This window comes from Aphis gossypii, chromosome 1 (assembly GCF_020184175.1).
Source record: "Aphis gossypii isolate Hap1 chromosome 1, ASM2018417v2, whole genome shotgun sequence".
Taxonomy (NCBI): domain Eukaryota; kingdom Metazoa; phylum Arthropoda; class Insecta; order Hemiptera; family Aphididae; genus Aphis; species Aphis gossypii.
The window spans coordinates 85,030,982-85,055,279 of record NC_065530.1 but is presented as its reverse complement, the minus strand read 5'-3'; the positions used below and the strand labels follow the sequence as shown (position 1 = coordinate 85,055,279).

Here is a 24,298-nt window from a genome sequence, read left to right as displayed (position 1 = left end):
TAAGCTCGGTTTTAAATCAAGCTCCACTCATAATTATGTATTTATTTTTATTTTTTATTGTTTAATATTTGTAATATTTTGTTTATTTTGTAATTGCTTTTAAATTTAATTTCATAATGTACTAATTAAATCATTTAATCTAATAATTAATTTTTGTATACAGTACGATTTTTTTTTTTTATTGTGATTCAACAATTTTGATTTTTTAAACAGTAGAAAATAGTTAGAATTTTTAGAATTTAGAATTTATATTTATAAAACTTATTTAATAATACATTTAGTAATATATATATATATTGTATTAATAACAGATTGGCTATTCAAATATTACTTTGTTTTTACTTATTATTTATTGGTATACACTTAATACTTAATTAAAAAAAAAAAAAAATTATTAAGAGTGTATATTATATACACATTTTTACAAATACCATTGATATTTAGTTACATTTACATATACAAGATATTTTTATTTACTTATTTATTTAAAAATGTTTTAAAATTTAGAGCTGAGCAACTGACAAAGAAATAGTTGAGATTGTATAAAATATTCAAGTATAACTATTTTGAACGGTGACTATATTTTTAAATTTTAAATTTTACAGGATCTGTGAAAGTACAATAGAAAAACTTAACCCATATAGGTATAAAAATTTGATGTAGTGTATGGTTCAGAAAAGTTTGTTCTTAGTGTCATGGTCCAAAATTTACATTAAAAACTTTTAAGGTACAAAATAAAATACATGAAAATACCGTTGTGACAGTGATGAAACAATAGGCAGTATGATGTCACTATAGATATTCAGTCTCATAATATTTTTTAAAATATGTAAAAATTAGTTTATAGTATCAAATGAGTTTCTTTAAATTAGAGTTTTAATTAAAATTAAACTAAAAATTTTATAACACTTATATTACATCAAATTTTGGATATTTCTATTTACATAATTTGACTTATATTAATTGCTTTTTAAGTATTTAAAAATTTACTCCTAGAATTTTGAATTGGCTACATTTGTCTAATTTTATATATTGGTTTTAGTTATCTGAAGTAAGTTATTATAACCTATTACTTGTTTATTTACTTCTAAAAAAAAAAAAAATAAAAATAATTACTTGTAAGATCGTCTGTAAATAGATTGTAGTGTATGGTAACTGATATAATTTATATTTTATTGTGACTAGAAATAATTTGATATATTTGAATTTTGTGATATTCCATTTTCTTGTGAGAGAATAGGAGAGATGCTTACACCAAGTTGAAGTTACCACTAGCCTAAGACAAGGAATGTACTTTTTCCATTACATATTTACATATGAATGTTAATGACGAACAATATTAGGAAATTCAAGTATTAAACTCCTGGAGTATTTCTGATGACATAGCTTGAATAGGAAGGTAAGACAAATACGCAAGCAATGTTTGGAGATAGCAAAGAAGGTTGGGTTGTGAATCAATAACGAACAAATGGAATATATTGTTAAAATTCAAATGGATAAAGAATGTAAACTGGGGCAATTTATGAACGTATAACGTAGCATATTTAAAAGGGTTACACATTTCAAGTGTTTGGGTCCCCTTTTAACACAATAAAACAACCTACAAACGAAATTTAACACTATAATATAAAAAAGGCAACAAGTGATACTTCCGATTAGGGTTGGCACTATCGGACTGTTCACAATGAAAATTTTGAATATTATTACTAGGATAAACAACATGTAGTCATATATGATTTCAATATAATTTTAGTATTGAAATTATTTTACCATGCCTTGAAGTAATAGTTAAAATTTAATGTTTAAGGGTTTGTAACCATTCTCAAAATTTCAGATAAATTTAAAAATGCTTTTAACTTTTTACAAACTTATTATTTAAACATAACTATGTATTAAAATTACATTTTTTGTGAAAGTTAATGTAAAAATTTAAAATTGTATAAGCACAAGAAAACAGTATAATATACTTCTGAAAAATCTTACTTAAGCTTATATTGTAATATGAAAAAAATTATGAACCTTTACAAAAAAAATTCTAGATACGAAATTGTAGCTGAAACGCATCATATTGATGATTGAATGAAGTAATATATAGTACTTCCTTAAATAAAAACAAAAAAATAGTTGAAAAAATAATGGTAATTTATGTCTTTAATTTGCGATATCACATAAAAAATATATAATTTTTGTGTGTAAAGTAAGTGAAACAATTTGTATAGTTAATGCATAAGTTTATCTCACACTACGGTTCCAAACGAATTTAATCATTAATATTATGGACACTAAAATCGATCAAAATGTAATCATTGTTTTAATTTCTTTAAATAAAACAAAAACATGCAGGTAAATAAATTTTTTTAATATATTGAACTTGAATTATCATTTTTAATTGATTAATAATGATCTAAGCTGGCTTGTGAAAATGATTTATAGAGTAGGTATATATTTTATATGTATTATAGAGAAACTTCATAAAATATTAAAATTATATATAATTATAATATTATTAACACTATTTTTTTTGTCATTCAAAATATACTTTTTACTGATATCATTGCCAAAATAACAATTTTAAAATGGCCAATTTGGCATTACCTTTATATACTGCATACCTATTATTATTTTTAAATTATATTTTTGTGATAAATAGTTATTAGGTACTTTATGACTTATATTAGAACAATCAGAAATATGTTATCATGTTTAATACGAAGGTGTTTATAATATTTTAGTATAGTATAATCAAATGGCATAGATAAATATTATTTTGAAAAAGTGAAGATAACTACAATAGTAACGTATGTTGACTAAAGGGAAATATATAATTAAATCTTAAAAAACAATATTACCTATTCCTTATCAGTTTGGATGACAACCTTCTATTACTTACATCATTAACTATAAAAGATCTCAATTGTTACCTAATGGATTTCAAGATAAACTATATACAATATATACCCAGAACCATACTTGACACAAAAATAGCTTTTGACAAAGTTTGTTACCAAGAACTACTACACAAATAAGACGAAATAAACCAACTATCTACTTAACTTATTTCATAATTTTTTGCAACACATTTTTAAATTATGAATAATAGGATCCAAAATCTATCAAATATTCCCTAATACCTAAAAATTAAAAATCAATGATCAATTAATAGATTGGAATTATAAAAAATAGTCAATTAAACATTTTGGAGTCAGGTTTCATAAAAAAAACTTAGTTGGAAAATAAACATCAATAAATAGAAAGCCAAACTTACACAGTACATCCACCTGTAAGGTATAGCTCATCAATGTAGATTTTAGATGTATATTTATTATATATTTAGTAATACTCTACACTATAGAATCTATACATCAGTCATAAAATTACTCTTAATATACGTATTCCAGACGCCGTATTCAAACAAAAATAAATAAGCTGCAAATAATACTAAATACATTTCTTAGAATGCTTTAAAGAGCCCACTAGTTTATGCTCGAGTGATTAGCAACTTCAAAACTACACCAGAATATCGCATACAAGACCGATCGGATCAAAGAACAAATTAAGTAATTTTACAAAATTACAAATTATAAAATTGGAAAAAAATCAACTGTAACCACTCCTACTACAAGATCCTTTATTTTAATTATCATTAGAATCTAATAATACTAACTTATATTTGTGTGTTGTAGAATTAAACATACTTTAAATTGTGTTGCATATTTAACTTATATCATTGATTATAATTTATGAATATTAGTGTTTATATAAATTATACTGAAATAATTAAACTAATAAAAATAATATGTATTTGGAAATTTAGAATCTTTATAGGACACCATAGATACATTTTTAAGTTTTTCTATAAATAAGTAAAGCTGAATCCTTCAATGAATAAATGACCAAATTAACTGAACAAAAAAAAAACATATTCCACAGTATTTTAATGATTTTTTTTTATTATTATTAATTTAAACAACACAATATTTTTCATTCAAACATAACTTTATTTATTTAGATTGATTATGTGTACTTCAACATTCTCTTGATTTTTATTTAGAAAAATATACTATAACAGAATCGAATCCGAATCTTAATTATTTTCTATTTAGAAAAGCAGAAACTAATAATTTATTACTCCGACGAAGCTAAACAGAAAATATTCATTAATTTTCTATTTCCTTGTACATATATAATTCAGGTTATCTATTTTACGATTGAAAGTTTGTGATGGTTTAATATATTTGTAGTGTGAATTGGCAAGTATTGGAAAATCAGATGATACGTCATGGTGTTTCATTGAGAGGGCGTATAATTATAGTTCGATATGTTTTACGTGATAATCATTGCAAATAGAAGTGAGTGATACAAAAATGAATGAAAAAAAAAATTGTAGTACATAACTTAAATAAAAAATTATAATTTGTTATTTTCCATCCAACATTTTAGAATTGTATGAATTTCAGTATCAACGTTATGTAATGAATTAAGTTACGTTAAGGTAAGATAATAATTCATTGATTTTAAGCGTGGTTACGTATTTGTGAGTAATTTTTATAGCTCTGAATACTATAATAAAACACATGCAATTCAGTTTTAAATAATAAATTGATTTTATGAAATTTTATAATAATTATAGTTACATTTTACTAATCAGAAATAATTAATTTTCTTGTATTAACAAATATCCGTATTTCAATCACTGATATACTTTTAAAGTGATACATTTTTTGTTACATTAGAATAAACAATAAATATAAATGCGACAATACTAAAAATATATTTTTATTATAAATATGTGTATATGTGTGGGAGTATTTACTGTCAAAATAAATCCCAACTATTCCTGGTCCATTTGAAAAATCCAAAATAAGCTTTTAATAGTAAAAATGTGTGACTTGAATTTGATTTCAGCGGTAGTGTTTTAAAAAAGTGCTGTCATGTCAAGCTTATGGGAAATTTCAAACCGTATGCGGACACTTGATTTACATAAATTGTCTGTTGAATATTAAGTATATTTATAAAAACACTTCCTACATTATACATTAATTTATAATAATTTGTATTTAAGTACTATTTCTTAATTAATGATATGAGTTGTTTAATTCTTCACGTTTGAAAAAATAAAAATAAACGAAATATTATATTCATGTTAGTGAACAATTAAAATTATTTAAAATATAAAATGTAGTATACGTGAAATATAATGTAAAATCGAGTAATATTAATTAGCTCAAGATTCACTTATATATAAATATCACAATATTATAGATATTATATATAAATTAAAATTATTATTTGAAAATTCAAATGTTTTCAAAAAACATACTGAATTGTAATTAGTAGAAAAGATATTTTCGAATGCTGTCAACTTAAATAATTAGTTAGACTTTTTAGATTCAAAGCTGCAGAGCGTTGATATGTTAGTTTACAATAATGATGGTGTGCGTAATTTTTTTTTTTTTTGTCTAAATATACTTTTTGTAGTTGAAAAAATGCTTCAATCTCAACTTTGAGAGTGATTTTTACTAACCTCGGATTTTAAACTTTAGAGGGTCAAAAGTTAAAAAAGTTTGAGTAAGTGTACTTTTCAAAATAATTGAGATAAACAAAATTTTTTTATAAAAATAAAGAAAAATGGGTACACTCGACATGTTATGCACAGCATTATAGTTAAATACTTATTTAATATTTTGTTTTATTTTTTAACAATGCTATTTTTAACAAATGATTTTTATTTAATGTATTTGTAAATTTATATTTTAATTAAAATAAATTCTTATCTTTGGATAGAAATAATTATGCTTATTTTTGTAAGGCAACAATTTTTAATGATTTTTCAGAAAATATTTGAAATAATTTTTTTAAAAATTTTACGTTAGGAAATAATTGTTGAGAGATTCAAATCATCATTATTAACATATGAAATATAATTGATTATAAATTGATATATTAATTTAAAGTAAAATTCTGTAAAATGTTTTCTAATATATAAGTCATTAATAATTATGAAGGGATAAATTATTAAAGTAATCATTTACATTCATATCAAATTTTTTTTTACAGTTCGTAAATTATGATGAATATAGTAGTTATAAAATACGTTCCAACATTTTAAAATCATAATTCATATCCATCTACGTTGTTGATAATATAGGTAATTAATATCATGTATAAAATATATTGTTATTAAATGTTAGATTATATTATCTAGTTAATATTAAGTTTAATTAACATATATGTAATTAAAAAAAAAGGTGGACTAGTGGGTATCACTCTGCTATACATTAGATGTGAAGACTGTGTACACTGTAATAGAGTGTTAAATTTGAATTCTATAGTATATCATTGTCTATGCAAACAATTCTAAGCAAACATATTTTATCAGCTTACATCACTGAGTATAGAGTATATATCATTATTTTGATAATGCTATTAAAGTATTTTATTTTACTGTTATTATTAAAACAAGATGATTTAATTTTTTTTAAAAAAACATTGAATTTATTAAACTATTATAGTATTTGAATACCATTTTATATTATTATTATTATTAAAATATGTTTAGTCTATATTACCTTAACGTAAAATATTGTAAATAATATATTCACGGTGTATTTGATTAAAATTATTAAATATATTTTAAGTTTTAATGAAAAAGTTCCAGTGGAAAATGTGGGAATTCTTTTTGAAAATTATACGATTTCCGCCAAAGTTCTATTACAAACGATTATAAAAAAATATTGTTAATATACATTTTTGATATATTTTAATAGGTAAATTAAAAATTTAAAAATCGCATAATACATTTTTAAGTATTTTCAATCAGATACATATTGTTTGTCAATAATTATTCTAAAAAACACCAAAAAATAAAATAAAATAAATTAAAAGTATCTATAAAATATATTTCCAAAAAAAAAATCGAAATATTTTTAAAATGTTCTCATACTTAGAATATGCTGTTATAAATATTTTATGAAAATTTAAGTTATTATTTATTGATATGGAAACAAAATTTATTTTGTCTAAAATTATAGTCTTACGTAGAAATTCCATTTTTCATATTTTTATTCACTTTTTAACCTGACTTAATCTCAAAAACAGCATCTACTATTAAATTTTTACTTTTCTTGTGTTATAACCAATTTTACGAGAAATTGTCATCAATCATCAATATTGAAGATTACTGTATTTTTCTGTTAGAAAATTTATTTTTTACAAACATCATTCTATAACCAATAAATTGATCGATTTGTTAAAAATATAAGATGACTTGATCGTCTTATTTTTTAGTTTTATTATTTTCACCTCTCAATGGCTGAAAGTTATTGTGGTGAAAATTTTTCAAAAATTAGTGGGCCGTGAGTAATCAAACGAAGAAGTGGTTTAAGAGAGTAGAAAAATGTCGAAAATCATTTATTACCAACCTCGCACAGCTATTCTGAAAACTAGGTCAGGTATTACATTATCTGCTTGGGTCCAGGGATGAATTAAGATTTAAAAATATTTCGGTCTTTATCCTACCCTCGTCAGAAGTTTAATAGTAGTTAATGAGGCTACAGGATAAAAAAAAAAACTTTTGAGTTTCTGCTTTCATTAAAAACAGAACTGTCACATATATTAAACATATAAGTTTGAATACATAATAATATAGGCAAGTAAATTACAACTTGCAATTTAATTTATTTAAAACAATTGTAGAATAACTTTTCTAGGATTTAATGAAATAATTATAAAAAATCACAATTTATTTATAAAATAGTTAATAATAATATTAATAGTATAAATGTATATATATTTTTCGTTAATATTTTATTGTTAAATAACAAACAGTATAATATTTTATAATATGAATGGTTTTAATTGCCTTCCGAAAGTTTGGTATATTCAGTATTATTTTAGCACTTAAAATCAAATTAAGTGGACAATTCTATATTTAACATTATATTGACGAATTAGTTATACATATCAAACTTACTTTGATTTAATTTAGAATAAACGTCATTAAAGTGTTAAATCATAGATTATAGTTAATAAATTTCATTAAGTAATACAATTTATAAAAAATATAATCAACAATAAATAAATATAAAAATCATTGTTTTCCGTATATTAGATAATAAAAAATAGTATACATTTTGCGATCTTTATTAAGGTGTATATTATAGTTTTAAACAATGCCATAAAAACAAATTTGTAAATTAGGTACCAAATCATTTTTACGATAATAAATCATGTGTTTCTACTAAGGATTTTGTAGTGTATTTCGTTAAATTAAACGGTTATACAAAACGAGAGAAGCATATTATCCGAGTAACTAAATGTAATAAATTTACATCATAGTATACTGTATATATTGTATACCAAATAGCTATATTATCAATATGAAAGAATATTATTTAACATCGTAAACAATAATACTTATCATATTGTTCATGTCAGTATAATAATCGTACAAAAACTTGATTTGATTATCGTAAAATATATTTTGGTCTAACATATCTAACATATTATGATGTCCATTAAACCATCATAGACAGAAGTACAGTACTTATTTAATATTATTGAGTATTTTTTTTTTTTTTTTTTGAATATTAATAATACTTAAATAATCAACACTAGGATAGCTAGATTAGAAAGCTTAAATAGTTTATTAGTTATTAGTTATTTCATGTTGAAAAAGTTTTATTTTATTGTGCATGGTATATTAAAATATTTAATATTTGATATTATCAAATAAAGACTGTGGTATTATGGTTTTAATTTTAAGTGGTAGTTTTAAAAATTATATTGAATTGTACTGTAGGTAGATAATCACTAATCACTATAGTTAGGTATCTAGATGACCAACAAAAAATTAATCATTATTATTGTATTTTTTTTAATGATACGAATATAAATGCTAATGTATTAGATATATGTGATATATATGTATATTTGTATAGTATGTTTAAACCATTGACTTTATAAGGTTTATGTTTAAACTTCCAATAATCATTGTCAAATAAACAAACAGACAAAAGAAATGCCATGTTTGCTATAGACATGTAGGTATCATATTATTTTTTTCTGATATCGATGAGAATAGGTAAGTACTCATACTAAATTGATAAAAAAATATTTGCATAATTTGACTTTATATCATCGTTTCGTAATATCTTATTACACGCGAAATGTCAAGTGAGTTTTAAAATTTGTAAATATAATTTAAAGGATGTTGAGTTTAACGTCAAATGTAATAATTGCCAGAAAGACAAAATTAATTACAGTGAATGTTTTCATCATTTTCATCAACGTTGTCTTCTATTTGAATATACATTGTATAAATAATTACACTTTAGAATAGATATAAATTTGTATAAAGGTTTTCTGTATGCCAAAATATATTTATGAATTTGATTATACCCACATACCAAATTCCATTATACTCCAATCTTACGAAAAATTAAAATTAAAATGTAAACAGTTAAAAATGAATTAATTATAGACGATTTAGTATTGTGTTATTTTAACATTTAAAAATATTATTGCAATTTAATAGTAGTAGTAGTGATTTGTAGCGATTAATGAAACACGGGACGAGAAGTATAAAGATCGTAAACTTAATATAGAATATGTTACAGAATTTTTAGTGAATTCATATTTATTTAAGTTTTTCAATCATATAAAACTATGTTATGTTATGACATAATAATGTTGGTTAGTAGCAATTCAAATACATCCTACAGTTTTGACCTTATTTTCATGTTTTGGTTTTAGATATAAACTTGTTTCTAATAATATACCTAGGTATTATTTTTTAATAATAATAACATGCATTTGACTCACCGTTATTATTCGATGCGTTTTCCCTTACCTGCAACAAAATTATACAATTATTAGTATAATTACATAACTGTTATTTTCTTCAACATGAATAATAGTAATAATTCTATTGGTCGAGGGTCAATCTGATATTCGTAAGATGATTCTTTGTTTATACTTGTTGAAAATTTGGTATAATGACAGCATTTTTTATTATTATGAGTGTGTAAATAACGTAAAATTAAAAGTATAATATAGGTAAACTTAATAATGTTATGAGTTGATGCTGTGTAGCCATTCATTACTACGATGAATGAATAAATAATTATAATTATTTTCATGTAATTAAAAAAACATGTTCATCATCTAATGTTTTATCCAACAAACTCAATGAGAGATAATTTTTGTTGTAGATCATTGAAATATATACAATATACATCCTGTACAACCTTAAAAATGTATGTATAAAATATTAAACACGACACAAACTTTATCATTATTACGAGTACAATGAAATATTTTATAATATTCAATGTAATAATATTTTATATGTTATAATTATTACATTTTTACTGCTAGTAAAATATGTTCAAAAATTAATTCAAAAATCATATAATAATATTATATGCATATAAAATATTTTTATTTCATTAATATAAGAAGATTGTAAAAAAACAAATAAGTAGGTTTAAACTTAATATATAATAATATATGGATAGTATTTATATGACTATTATATTCTATGATATTATATCATTTATTATGATATTATATATTATAAAAGTTTGTTTACTTATATTATTATAAACTCATAAAATATAATGCATTAAATTACTATCAAATAAGTATTATATGTGAACTATACTTAATACATTTTATGGTTTTTCTTTTTTATAGATTTCTTTGAGTAATTGTTTCAAACATATCCAGCAAATATTATTTTGTCAACAGATATACAACAAAAATATTAGTTAAAAGTACATTATACCTATACATAATAAAATATGTTATAGTTTTACTTTTTTTTTTCATTATTTAATCTCCTTATATTTTAGGGTAGTAATAATATTCTACTACGAGAAGAGTATGTTATGTACGCCGACAGAAATGTCTAACTAGAGATATACTAAAAAATTCCATAAGCTGGATTATTAATTTAGCTGTATATGAAATATTTTAATCTCGAATTCCATAATTATTTTTATCACAATGCGGTTTAATAATGTTCACGAATCTTTATAGTAATTACTAACGGTTGGAATATCGCTATTTTGCTCATTTTAACAGACCAAATATGTGTTATGTTATTGCGCGCCAGGGAACGAATAGGTATAATATTTTGATATAAGTATAAGAGACTAAAGACCGACAGTCATGTTGAATATTATAATTATTTAATACTTACTAATATTCTAAATTCTGACATTAAATAAAATATTTCAATAATACTAATAAGTTATTTGTATTCAATACAATTTTTTTTCTACAATTCATAGTAAAATTATGGGAGAGATATGAGTTGTAGGATTTAATATATCATGTAATATTTATAACTATTTAAATATTGAATTATACATCTCAAAAATGAGATTCATAAAGTGAACGGTTTATATTTGAAGCTTGTGGTAATCACATATTATTATGAGGGTCACGTTAGGTAGGTACATTAGGGATGTATTTAAGTACCTAGATTATTGATTACCTAGCAGGTAACCATTACTGCGTGTAAAGTTGAATGATTCATGTATCAATATATTATACTAAGTAGGTACATTTTCATTAAATAATAAAAATTATTATTTATTATGATATAATACTTATTTTCCCATATTGTATAATCGTATGATAAAAATATTATAAATCATGATTATGTTTATGATTCTAAATATAAAATTGAGGGGTTTTCATGAAAAATACAACATTTTTACGCAACAATAAATTATGAGGACATTTTAACAAATTGTTATTGGCTATTTAACTAAATTGTTTTCTATAAATTAAAATAATTCAAACCGTGTAGGTAGGTATATAATGGTTATTAGTACATTTAATAAATGTTGAATGCATAGCTGTTAAATTATAAATTCAACGAGACAAGCATATTAGACTTACCGAACAAAATGATGTAAAGTATAATTTTAATACCTACTAAATTTCCGTATAAGTATACAAAGATGAAAATAATTATGGTTATATACTGTGAATGCCTAATGCATAGTTGACAATAATATAATAATTACAATAATCTAATAAAAATCATTAACTACGACGACGATGGTTCACTGTAATATGCCATTTAAATGTTTATTACAAATTCAAATACTTAATACAACAGAAATACTGTAGACCGATTTACCACATAGTACGTACATAGGGTATGGCCATTGCAGTAAGTATATAAATACAATGCATAAGTGGAATATTAGAAGAGAGTGTGAGGGGTTATAGTGAACACATAGTCTATAATATACTCTATTCATAATGAGATTAGCTTCCTCCACTTAATCAAACAATAGATAATCGCTTCATAACAAACCACGGCCATGCAAACAAGTGTTAATACATACCACAAATAATTTTGTAAAATTGGTATTATTTTAAATTTATTTATAATTCATATAAATCCATATAGCGTACATAGTTAAATACAGTATAATAATTATGATTACATTAATATACTTCTGACGAAATTTAAATGAAGTAGAGTCTAAACAGCTTAATAGTGTATAAACAAAAATGGTCTATAAATTAATATTTTGAATTTTGAATATGTGTAGTTGATAATTTTTATATTGTATGATAGTGGAAGAACTATCTATGGGTTATACGATTTTTTTTTTTAGGTTTTATTTTTATTGTGTGTGATGATATATTTTATGTCTTAACACCAAATATTGATCCAATCACCTCGGGAGATCAGTAGGTATACTTTCAGATACTAGTGGATTAAGGTTGATAGCAAGTTTAGAGTGCAGGTGGTCCATAGTGTATTGCTGCTACATTAGAGATGACAGATATATTTAGGTCTAAAGTCTTTATGTATAGTTATATTGAAAACAAAAACTGTTTTTTATATTTTCTTTTTTTTTTTTTAAGCCCTCTAACTTTGGTAATATTTTTAAAGGTCTTGTATTGATATATTCAATGGTATTGCTTAATTTCTTTATTTTTTGTGTATTATTTTATAAGATTTATTATAAATATAATGAATAATCGAATAATGGCTCGTTTATAACTACAAAAACCGACATGCCTCAAATGATTATAGTATCCGCCATCGACGAAAGGAACAAATATACTCCAGTTATTATAAAACATCATTATTTTGTCATAATATGATAAATCAGCATGCTTTACTCTGTTTGAGTACTTAGTTGCGTGCATGTGCACCATCAAGTGCGTGTACACCTACATAATTAGCGAGTGAGTAGTTTGGTCCTACTTGCAATGAACGGTTTTACCAATGATCTTATGTATTTAATTTATATTTTAATATACATTGTGTATTTTTTTTTTTATTTATTCCTCTCACATCGAGGGATCAATAAGTAGTAAGTAAAAGGATAACATGTAGATATGATTTATATTATTTGATAAAAACATTATAATATAGGTACTGTGTATTTGCTTAGTTCTGAAGCATTTGACCTCAAGAACACTACAAATATTATATGGAAAAAGGGTTTAATGTAAAATTTAGTTGATAATTATTATTCTAAGATAACAGTATATTTTCATAACTTGTTATAGTTAATCTTTGGATGTTTTTTATTATTCAATGATTTTGATAAACTCCAACCATGTTTTTTATAAGTCGATAATGATTTTATAAGAAGTTAATATATAACTATTTTATTATTTTATTTGACATGTCAGTAGGTAATGCTATAGTCACATTCTTCTATCAGTAGTTATCTTTTAGTGTTTATGCGCGTTGCCCAGAAGAGACAAAGATAAAACGTTATTTCTAAGTAAATAATAATTTATTACTTTGAGAGTGGTTAGTAGTGAAAATATAAGGGGAAACGGATATTTTCTGAGTTTTATAGTAGAACTGAAATATACGAGTATCGACTTATTTTCGTTAACTTTATTTTTCCATTCGTTGTACCAAAGAGAAAAAATATCTAAGCACATTTAAATATATTGCACGACTATTTTGTGATTCGTATGTATGATGAGGATTTTGTCATCAAAAAATACTTTTGATTATAGTATTAGGAGTTATGGGCTGATCGGCAACGGATAGTTTTAATTTTATGGAAGCAATTATTGCTCCTCGAAAACTTCCGCTACAATTTCGATAAGATTGTGCGAAAAAATTTCATTACCTTAGATACGGTTTTATTAGAAGAAACAAATTTATCGTTATATTATCTTGAGTAATAGATCTAGATACCAGACGCGATTAAATACCTGCACTACATCAAGAAAAACGCACATACTGAACATTTTTTTTCTTAAAAATTTGATTGATTCATTCTTAATTTGTTGAATTTGTTTTATACTTTAAAAACCAAGTTTAGAATGGTGTATTTTTGCTTAATTAATACAGAAATAGTTTATAAGTCCAAAACGTCCAATCGGGGGATTCTGTTTTCGTCTAAAAAAATCATAATTATTTTCGATATACCTATTTAGTGATTTTAATAGTGATAAAGACAATTAAGGTGATAATATTGTTTTATATTCGTTGACTGGAACTGCCCACAGTAGATTTTGATATATCGGTGTATTGGCGTGTGTTTCTAAAGGAAACCCATGCTGTTTTGGACCCTAAATGCCCTAATGAATAATACTCTGCTATAGATATATAACTTGGAGTCAACTGCCAACTACCCGAGAGCGACTACTAAACAAACTACTACCAACGTATATGGGTTTTAATTATTGATAAATTATAATAGTTAGATACACCGAATATCGATTATCATGGTTATTATGTACTGTGAAATATGTACCTATTTTACACACAAGCCTATTACCTAACGTGATACATAACAGGTATTATATCATTACAAATAATTTGTTGCAATTACTTTAAAATACACATTTCACGATAAATTACGTTAAATTAAAATTATATCTCTTGTGAGTCAAATGTAATTTTAGTTTATATGTTTTTACAAAAACAAAAAGATATAGACTATTTTAAATACCTAATAAAATAAACAAATAATATTTGAAATATATGAAATTATATAAACTACGGTTTATAAGTATTAAATTTGATTGAATATCAGAGCACATATTACTATATAAATTTTGATTCATTTTAATTATAATAGTTTTCCATAATATCTTTTCAATTTCTTTTAATGCTTCAAAAAATCTTATAATTTAATTAGCTAGTTTTAATGGCGATTAGGCTGTATTTTCAAGACTTTGTTTATGGGTGGTTTGAGAACTTAAATCTAAATCTATAATGGACACATAAATATATCAATTAGATAACATGATAATGAAAAGTGATGGGTAAGTATTAATTAATATTTATTGTTTTTAACTATAGTTAAAACACTATTCAGTATGATTTACTGGAACTGTTATGGGTAATTGGATTTAGTTTTTGCTCGTCCGTTGTAAATTATCAGTATACAAGTTCTGACTAAACACAAAGTGTAACATTAATAAATATGCAATACGGACAGGTACATTTCAAAAATTATGCGATAAATAATTATAAAATCTATAATAAATGTAAAAAAAATGTCTTTTGAAATTTACTTTATATTAAAATTCTTAGGATTGTTTTTTTTTTTTTTTATTCTTCTAGAACTTAATTATTCTTAGTTATAATAAAAATATAAATTAAATAGTATAATACTTTTTATCATTTTTTTTTTGTTTTTGTTGTAGTGGTTCGAAATTAAAATATGAGGACGAAGTCACTATACTTAGTTTATAATAATGCATAATATTTTGTTTTCACGTTTATTAATATAATAGTTTAATACAACATATCTATGTGACTTATATTCACAGAATAAACTTTAGTGGCACATTCAGTTATACAGTCTGTCTGCTATATGAAATGTATAGTTATTTGGTTTACATTTCATTCTATAATACCGTTTTTCAAAACTTAAAAAACTAGTCATGCTGCTTGTTTCTCCGGCAACTTTCCACGGATCTATTTTTTTTTAAGTTCACTTGTATTATAGGTTGTAAAAAACAAGAAGTTAGAATATACATCCACATTTATTTCCTTTATATTTTTGCAGTGAAATATATGAATTTTATTTAAAATACTTCAGCTCAAAATATGTTTTGATATTTATTTTTTAATAACTTTAACGAGGTGTTTATTTTATTCAATTAATACGGAAATAAATAGTTTATATACCTAATATAATTTATATTTCACGCGTATTTAGAATTTATAGATATTGAAATATAAATTTTTTTATTTCAAATAGAGAATATTAATGTTCGCAAAATATTATTCAAAAAATTAAAATAAATTATTTTTGTATCATGAATATAAGACATAAGTAGGTATATAAATTGTATTTATTTATTAAGATTTAAAACATTTAAAAATATATTTATTTTAAACAGTGGTTATTTTTACTTTATACTACAAATCAGTGATATTTAGTTTTTTTAGATGTTATAAATTGTAACGTCTCATAATAATATAATCGATCAATTGGAGTTACCAATTGACGACTCAAGTATTTGTACCTTTAAAGTGAATTAAATTAGTTTAAATAAATAGATAATTCTTCAATCAACTGTAGTATTTTTTTATTATCATTATTATTATCATCAAGGAATTTAATTATATTTATTTCATCATAAAATACTACGAAAAAAAAAAATATTTTAAACAAATTAAAACGAATATAACTAATTATTAATTGTTACTTATAATTGAAAAATGTGTTTTATAATGAATCATAAATTACTTTAGTAATTGCTGTAATTTAATTTTTACCCATTCATCTTAGAAGTGATATATTTTTAAATAATTTTAAATGACTGAATAAAAATTTTCATAGTAAAATTATTTTTGGGTTAGATTCGATATGGTAATACTCAAACTTTAAATGACACTCCTCTCTTCAAAAACTTTACACGCAATTGAACATTGATTTGAATAAGGTCACTTCAGGGTTAACTTGTTATTGAGTTTATCTTAAAACAGGATTGGCTTTAACAATTTTTATCTGTATTTCTGTAAACATTTTTAGCTGTTGAAGATTTCAATGTTTTGTGTAATATTGATTATATTATAGTGTTTTAGAACTATATTACGTTGATTTTAGCTTACAACTATTCTTGATTGAAACGAAGAAAATATTAAAAATCCATTATGTTTAATAGTATTAGAAGAATTAATAACACAATTTTCATTTATAGATCATTAATAATGATTAATAATGTGATTGGGAAATGAATATTTGATGTAAAATTTTATTCACATTACGTATGTGAGGTTTGAACCATTTTTAATTTACAATATTTATAGCTATAAGCAGACTTATTTCTTGTAAACGATATTTTATACTGAAACGGAACAATATTTTCTTTAATACAAACCAAGTACTTAAGCAAAGAATTGAATATTAATATTTAACAGTTACTAAATAATGTATACATATGTAGTATAATATGTGCATATGGTTATAGTATATAATATGATAGCTTTTTGCTTAAGTGTTATATTAAATATCTGATAAAAGATAGGTAAGTTAATATATCTACTAATCACTAATATGCATTTTCATAAATAAGTATAATTTATTCATATTATTCAGTGAATATGTAAGTATAAAATACAAACCTATAAAGGTGCACAAATCATATCTTGTCCAAGAGTGATTATAGCTCCTAAAATTATGTTAAAATATATAGTGAATTAATATTATGAATGAATAATTTAATTAACTTCATTATGATTTATAAGTTAAAATATAGGACATACGCTGTAAACAAATAGCTAATACCTATAGGTATATACCACACAGCATTTAACTTTGAAAATGTCAATAATACACGTCTTTATAAAGTGATTACTTTGATTATTATATGTTCCATGGGCAATGTATTTTTTTTATATATAATTATTAATTATTAAAAAAATCCTGAATATGTGGAATTAATTTTGGAATCCAAAGTAAATTAAATATTGTAAATATATAGATGTATTGCAGAACATTAGTAATATTTAAAGATAATAACACGAATTATTCTTCGGTTTCGTAGTTTACTAACTATTTACTATACCTACCACGAATGTACCATTTTATAATTTACTTTACGAATTATCTTTATGAAATTCCATTAATGATAACTCTACGTTATCCGTATGTTGTAGTTACATGTTCTCATGTGTGTGCTTTTAGAATAGTTAGTTCAAAGTGAATTTCTATATTTGTCTCTTAAATTCGTGTGTAAATACCTTAAGTATCCAAGTAAAACTGCATTGCATGCCATAATTTCCACTTTCTCCTAAAGGGGTTAAAATATTATCTTCTTACTTTGTAACTTCAGGATAAAAGTTTCTGTTTAATTGCCCTTAAATGTCTAACGATAACGAAAATTAATCATCGGTGTAATATTAAATTCACACTGTGCGTGACAAAAATTTATTCAAATTTCATTATTTGAAAAATAATAGAATATTATTTTAACTCATATTTGAATGTATAAAATAGTAGATTTTATTTGTTATAATCTCTAAGCAGAAAATATTATAAAATACTGTTGAATTTAATATATATATATATATATAAAGGTCATTAGAATATAAAATTTATTGCGTGAAAGAATAACAGAAATAAGCAAATAAAATTATACGCTAAATTTATAAATAATTTTGAATTATTCTTAAATAAATACGGAAATACTTTTTAATAATTTATAATGTTTTAGCATATCTCATGCTCTTACAAGTCTTACAAATTAATTACTAACTATAAAATATGTGCAATAATATACAAAAATAGTTATTATATAGAATGTCTTTTTATTGCGATGTATTTATAGATTTTATTTTTCGTTTTCGATGTTGTCTGATAAGAGTAGGTCTTGTAAAAATCGTAGTTTCAATTGTTGGTTTTTTATTTTGAAACCTATGTTATAGAATCGTACTCCCTCAGAGGTTTTGAGGTTGGTGTGAAAATTTAGGAATTAGGTTTATATCCAGACTTTAAGGAAAGGTTCTCCTGCATTGCTATGGATTTGTATTTTTATTATGAACCATGGAGCTTTAAAATATATACTTAGAAACTTATTTTGGAGGATTTAGTTTTAATTTATTTTTGTAGAAGAGGCTGATGCTATTATACTGGGCAAGCATATGTAACTAATGGACGGATAATTGAGGTATATAATAGGATTGATGATGTTTATTTGTAGCATAGATTTATAATTCACTAAGATACTGGATTATGTTGTTTTAAAGTTCTTTTAGTGGTTCATCAAAAAATCATCTGGATTAATTTTCCGTAGGTAATTATGGTATAATTTGTATCTGACATTGTCTAACTTCCATTTAAATCTCCTAATTAGTTAGTTTGGTCTTCTTTTAACGGCTGGACTTCTGGTGTTCTGCCAGATTCCTCAATTTGTGTCTTTGTTTTATAAGGTTTTGCATTAGAATTGGAAGGGAGTCATTGGAATGATTTTATTAGGTTTTGTTTGCATTAATCAAAGCTGTGGAATAGTGTGGATATTGCGTTTTATATTGTTACCATTAGATACTTTACGCTAGAGATTATATAGTCTGAGTTTCAGTATCGTTTTGTGTTGTTGAGATTTTTATTCGGCTTATCTCTAAACTTTTCCTAATTTATTGAAGCGTCTATGAGTTTTGGGATAGGCTGAACTATAATTAATGGTATAAATGAGTGGTGATGACTGGGATGTGATCCTAGTTTAGTTCGTTTAGAACTTGGTGAGAAGATTTGATATTAGAGCAATGTCTAGTACGTCTGGTAGTTTTACAAGATATTGTAAGCTTGATTCGAGAGGTGGTGATATAATTATTCTGAGGTTTAATGCTATTTGAAAAGGTTTTGTTCCATTTGGGTTGATTTTAACTCCAAACTTAGTTTTTAGAGTTCATAAAAGAGTTGTTTTGAGATATTTGAATAGTTTCACATATGATCATTTTTTGTTGGATGGGTTATACTATGAGATTTTTTGTAATTTATGTTTGTTAGTTGAAACTGTTATTGCAATAATATTAAAGTTGATCATGTTGAGGATTGGTTTGTGTATTTTTGATTGGTTTGTTTAATATAATTTTTTAAATTAGGATAGTCACTTCACTTTGTGAATACATGTGACATGTTCTTTCTACCATTTCTGTATGATATATTGTATTATAATAATTGGCCTAGGTTTTAGAAGATTCGTGGTTTTTTAGATGGGTTTTTGTTGTACAAATATAAGGTATGTTAATTTGGTGACGTGTTAGGATTTTCATTAAGAAACATTTTTAGATTTGATACCGTCGGGATTCTAGTTAGGTAGATTACTACAATTTAAATTAATTGCTATCATTTTTATTGTATTGAGAAAAGTTAATTGTTATTGAGTTGAGGATGGAGCTTTTAACGGTTTAGATAGTAGATGTTCAGATAGTTTTGAAAATATTCTTGATTAATTCTAAGATTGTTTTTTTTTTCGTAGATTCCCATATTTTAAGAGTATATTTGGCATATGATTAGTAAAAGAATATCTATTTAGTGTTCGATTTCTTTTTAGTTATGTCAGCGTATAAAATAAGGTATGGTGTTCTTGTGAAGGGGATTTTTCACGTTATCCGTTCTTATAGGATAAGTTATTGGTTGATTTTCGAAGGGAAGATATTTTTGAGAAATGTTTGACTAATTTAATATTGAGTATCGATTTGGTGTGATAAATATACATTTGGTTGGTGATTCATAAATTTTTAACGTTTTACTGATTGAATTGAGATTAGTGTGACGATCGGGGTTTTCAGTGTGTACTAGTATTTTATTTTGTTTTAAAATAATTAGAGACGCTTTGTCTCTATCCGTGAATAGCGTTTGATCTTGATGATATTGTAGAGCTCATTATGTTAGTATGTGTAGTTATTATTATGGATAACGGATTTATCTCCCGTTTGTTCAGGTTTGATTTGCGGTATAATATTGTGGCTATAAACCTTACTTAAATGTAATAAACATTACCGAATTGTGACGGCAAGGCGTAATTGCCGCGATACTAACTTTACTGCTATCTAGAGATATTAAAACGTTTCACGAAAATTACGTGTAACCTTTACGGTGTCCAATAGGACGAAATAAGGAAAAAATATAATAACTATATTTTTATTATTTTCTAAATATTTTTCGTCTCGAACATTTCTTTAATCGCTGATAAAATTTTAAATTATTTGAACAAACCATTTTTAAATCACAACAATATAATTTAAGTACAATAAGTGAATATAGTCAAATATTCAACCATATAATATATTAGGTATATACTTTATTGCCAATTTTTTAATTAATTTAGTCAATCTATTATTTCAACCACTAATAAATATTTTCCAAATTTAATTTATAAATTATGCCTTTTTTCCTGTTTAACCGACAGCAAAGTTGAAGCTCTGTTTTAACAATACTACTCCTCTGCTGCCTAGATCATATTTCTATCAATTGATATTATTCCCAAAAATCAAATTAATTTTATAAGTATAATTAATAACGAGTTCAAATTCAAAATATTTTTTTTTGTAATGAATATACATACTCATAATATTATTTATGAATTAAGTGTATAAATAAATAAAAAAAATAGACCATTTTTTAGTCATTTTTATGATAATTTTAGAGTATATTTGCATGGTTTAAAAGAGTTTTTTAATCCAGACCTTTTATATTAAATTCTCTGTAACTAGGTACTAAATGTACAATTAAATCTATATTTATGTTAGATATCTATCAATAATATGTTAAAGCAAAGTATTTTTCACTTATAATATCGATTAAATTTAATTAAAAATTTGAATAGGCAGTAGCCTTACACATCAATTATCATAATTTACCAATAACGCATCATTAAACAACATAAATATGTATGAATACTTCGAATTTATTATTATGGAAGGATATTTATTTTGTAAATACAATTTAATATTAAATATTTCAAGATATATTATTTTTTTTTTCAATAAAATCAATTAAACAGTTTAATAATTTAGCGAAAATGCATATAACTATAGTTGTAACATAGCAAATTAGCTGTAACTAATGAAAAAATATATAGATATAATTTATTTTTATATTTAATATAAATTAACACAACTATATAATTATATATTTGATATTAATAATTATTAAGAAATTAATGACTGTAATAAGATTAAAAAATAGTATATATTCCTATATTTATTTTATATATAAAAATAATATTTTAATATTGATCAAGGTAATAATAGCTCTCACTATGAGGTAAATACGTACGATTCGGTAATACAAAAATAAGACATATTTATTTATTTAGTATATAATTAATATATCTTCAATAATTCATCACATTAGGTTGGTCATCAGTACTAAATATTTGTATTTTCAAATATTCAAGGGACTTGTAATTTATTTTAAAGTATACATTTGACGTTTGAGTAAGGAACGGAAAAGATTTTAATTCACATTTTCTATTTATTTTACAGATAGCTATTTAATCCAAACAAATTTTTAGAAATATAAGTACTCGTAAAATATTTATATGATTTTTAATTTTATACAAATGTATTTAAATCACTTATTTCCCTTAACTGTGCATGTTATAAAATATTAGTTACGTATTATTATCATAAATAATTAGATGTAGGTAAGTAAATTGTGACAATATTACCTATAACTTATGCCTTTAATAAAAAAAAAAACAAAACAAAAACAAAATACACAGTGATTTTATTGAGTAAATGAATAATTTTATAACTAATTTTAATTTTAATTTATTGACTTATATGATGTATAAATATTAGTGTTTTTATTACAATTACTTGAGTTACAAATGATTTTTCTCAAATACATAGCATTCAACATTCAAAGTTTATTTGTTTCTAACAAGACGATAATACGTCGAATCTTACACATACATTAATTCTTGGTAAAAACTTCAAAATTATGCCGTTCTGTTTTCTTTAGTGGGGATTTTCGGGCTCTCGAATACCGAGAAAAACTTTGGAATACCATGACTAACACCGTTGAATACAGTACAACCTAAGTTTTTCCGATTATCATATTTATCCAGTATAATTTCAAAATAATTTTTCAGAATATAGGTGAGTTCATGGCTTTAACATTCTTAGTTATTATGGATATATTCTAAAAATATACGATTATTATATACAATAAAATTGGTTTATTAATACAGTGGTTATATTTTTCAATCGGCTATGGGGATGACAGCAATATCGAAATTGTGAAATGTTGTCTTATGCTGAATATATTGAAATATATTGTTTTTATAAAATAAATGTATTAAAGTTATAATATCAGTACCTATATTACATGTTCTTTGTTTGGACTGGTTTTAGTTGTTTTGTTGTCTTTATCCTTCACAATTGTAATATTTTTTTTTTTTTAATATTGCAGTATTAACTGAAAAAATTAATTTTTCTTTATAATAAATAAATAAATATAACTATATGATACATCTATAATTCAGGTAGGTATAAAATAGAAGAAAAAGTTCAATTATTGATGGGTGAGGGGAGTGAAATATCATTAAAATTGCTCAGTGTTTTTCCATTATAAGATCGTATTTAAAAAAAAAAATTGCATTTAGAAAAAAATTTAGTATGAAATAATGAAAACCTCTGCCGTCCAACGTTATTTACTGGTTAGGTTCGACAAAATAGAATCGACAATTACTTAGAACACCGCCATTTGATAAATCTAATATCGTGATTGGTTATTAGTAATTATGTTGGTTTATCGTTGTAGATACAACGTTGTTACAATCATCATAGGGCACGGACGTTCGGATCAACCGCATGACATTTTCCAAACCATCATCAATATTCCACGAACTTCAATCTCGACCGTCGGCTCCATCATGGCGTATTCTATTTAACACACCACCGACCTTTTGGAAACGGTTTTCAAACACGTAGATAGACTTTTAAGATTCCTCCATTCTCGGTCACCAGCTATTAGGTAACCTAGCTACCTATAACGTTGTAATGGCCGTTATTGTTTTCCAATTGACCGGAACCGTAATTTGAAAAACGGCGATTACAGTAGGTACTGAGGAGCATACCACTGCAGCAAATAAAAAAGAGAAGGGTCTAGATACGGACAACCGCTTAACAAGGGTGATTTAGGTGTTGTATCACTCCCACGTACATTTTTTATTTTTTGCAGAACTCCTGGTTGTATTTGCAGTATGATTACTTTATTTGTAAGATGTATATTGTATACAATATAAATAATGTAAAATATCAAAATCATATTATGTACTTATTGAACAGTAACCTCACTGATTTCGGCAAAACGAGTATAATAAC

General features: G+C 23.8%; 1 protein-coding gene across 4 annotated transcripts in view; it reads right to left on the bottom strand.

The window, feature by feature from the left end:
• LOC114132008 (uncharacterized) overlaps positions 1 to 24,298 on the bottom strand; it is a 155,909-nt gene that overhangs the window by 32,085 nt on the left and 99,526 nt on the right. For all 4 annotated transcript variants that reach the window (XM_050202010.1, XM_050202006.1, XM_050202016.1 and 1 more), the window contains one exon: positions 9,823 to 9,850. In XM_050202010.1, the coding sequence (XP_050057967.1) occupies positions 9,823 to 9,850 (28 nt within the window). The remainder of the gene's footprint in view (positions 1 to 9,822; positions 9,851 to 24,298) is intronic.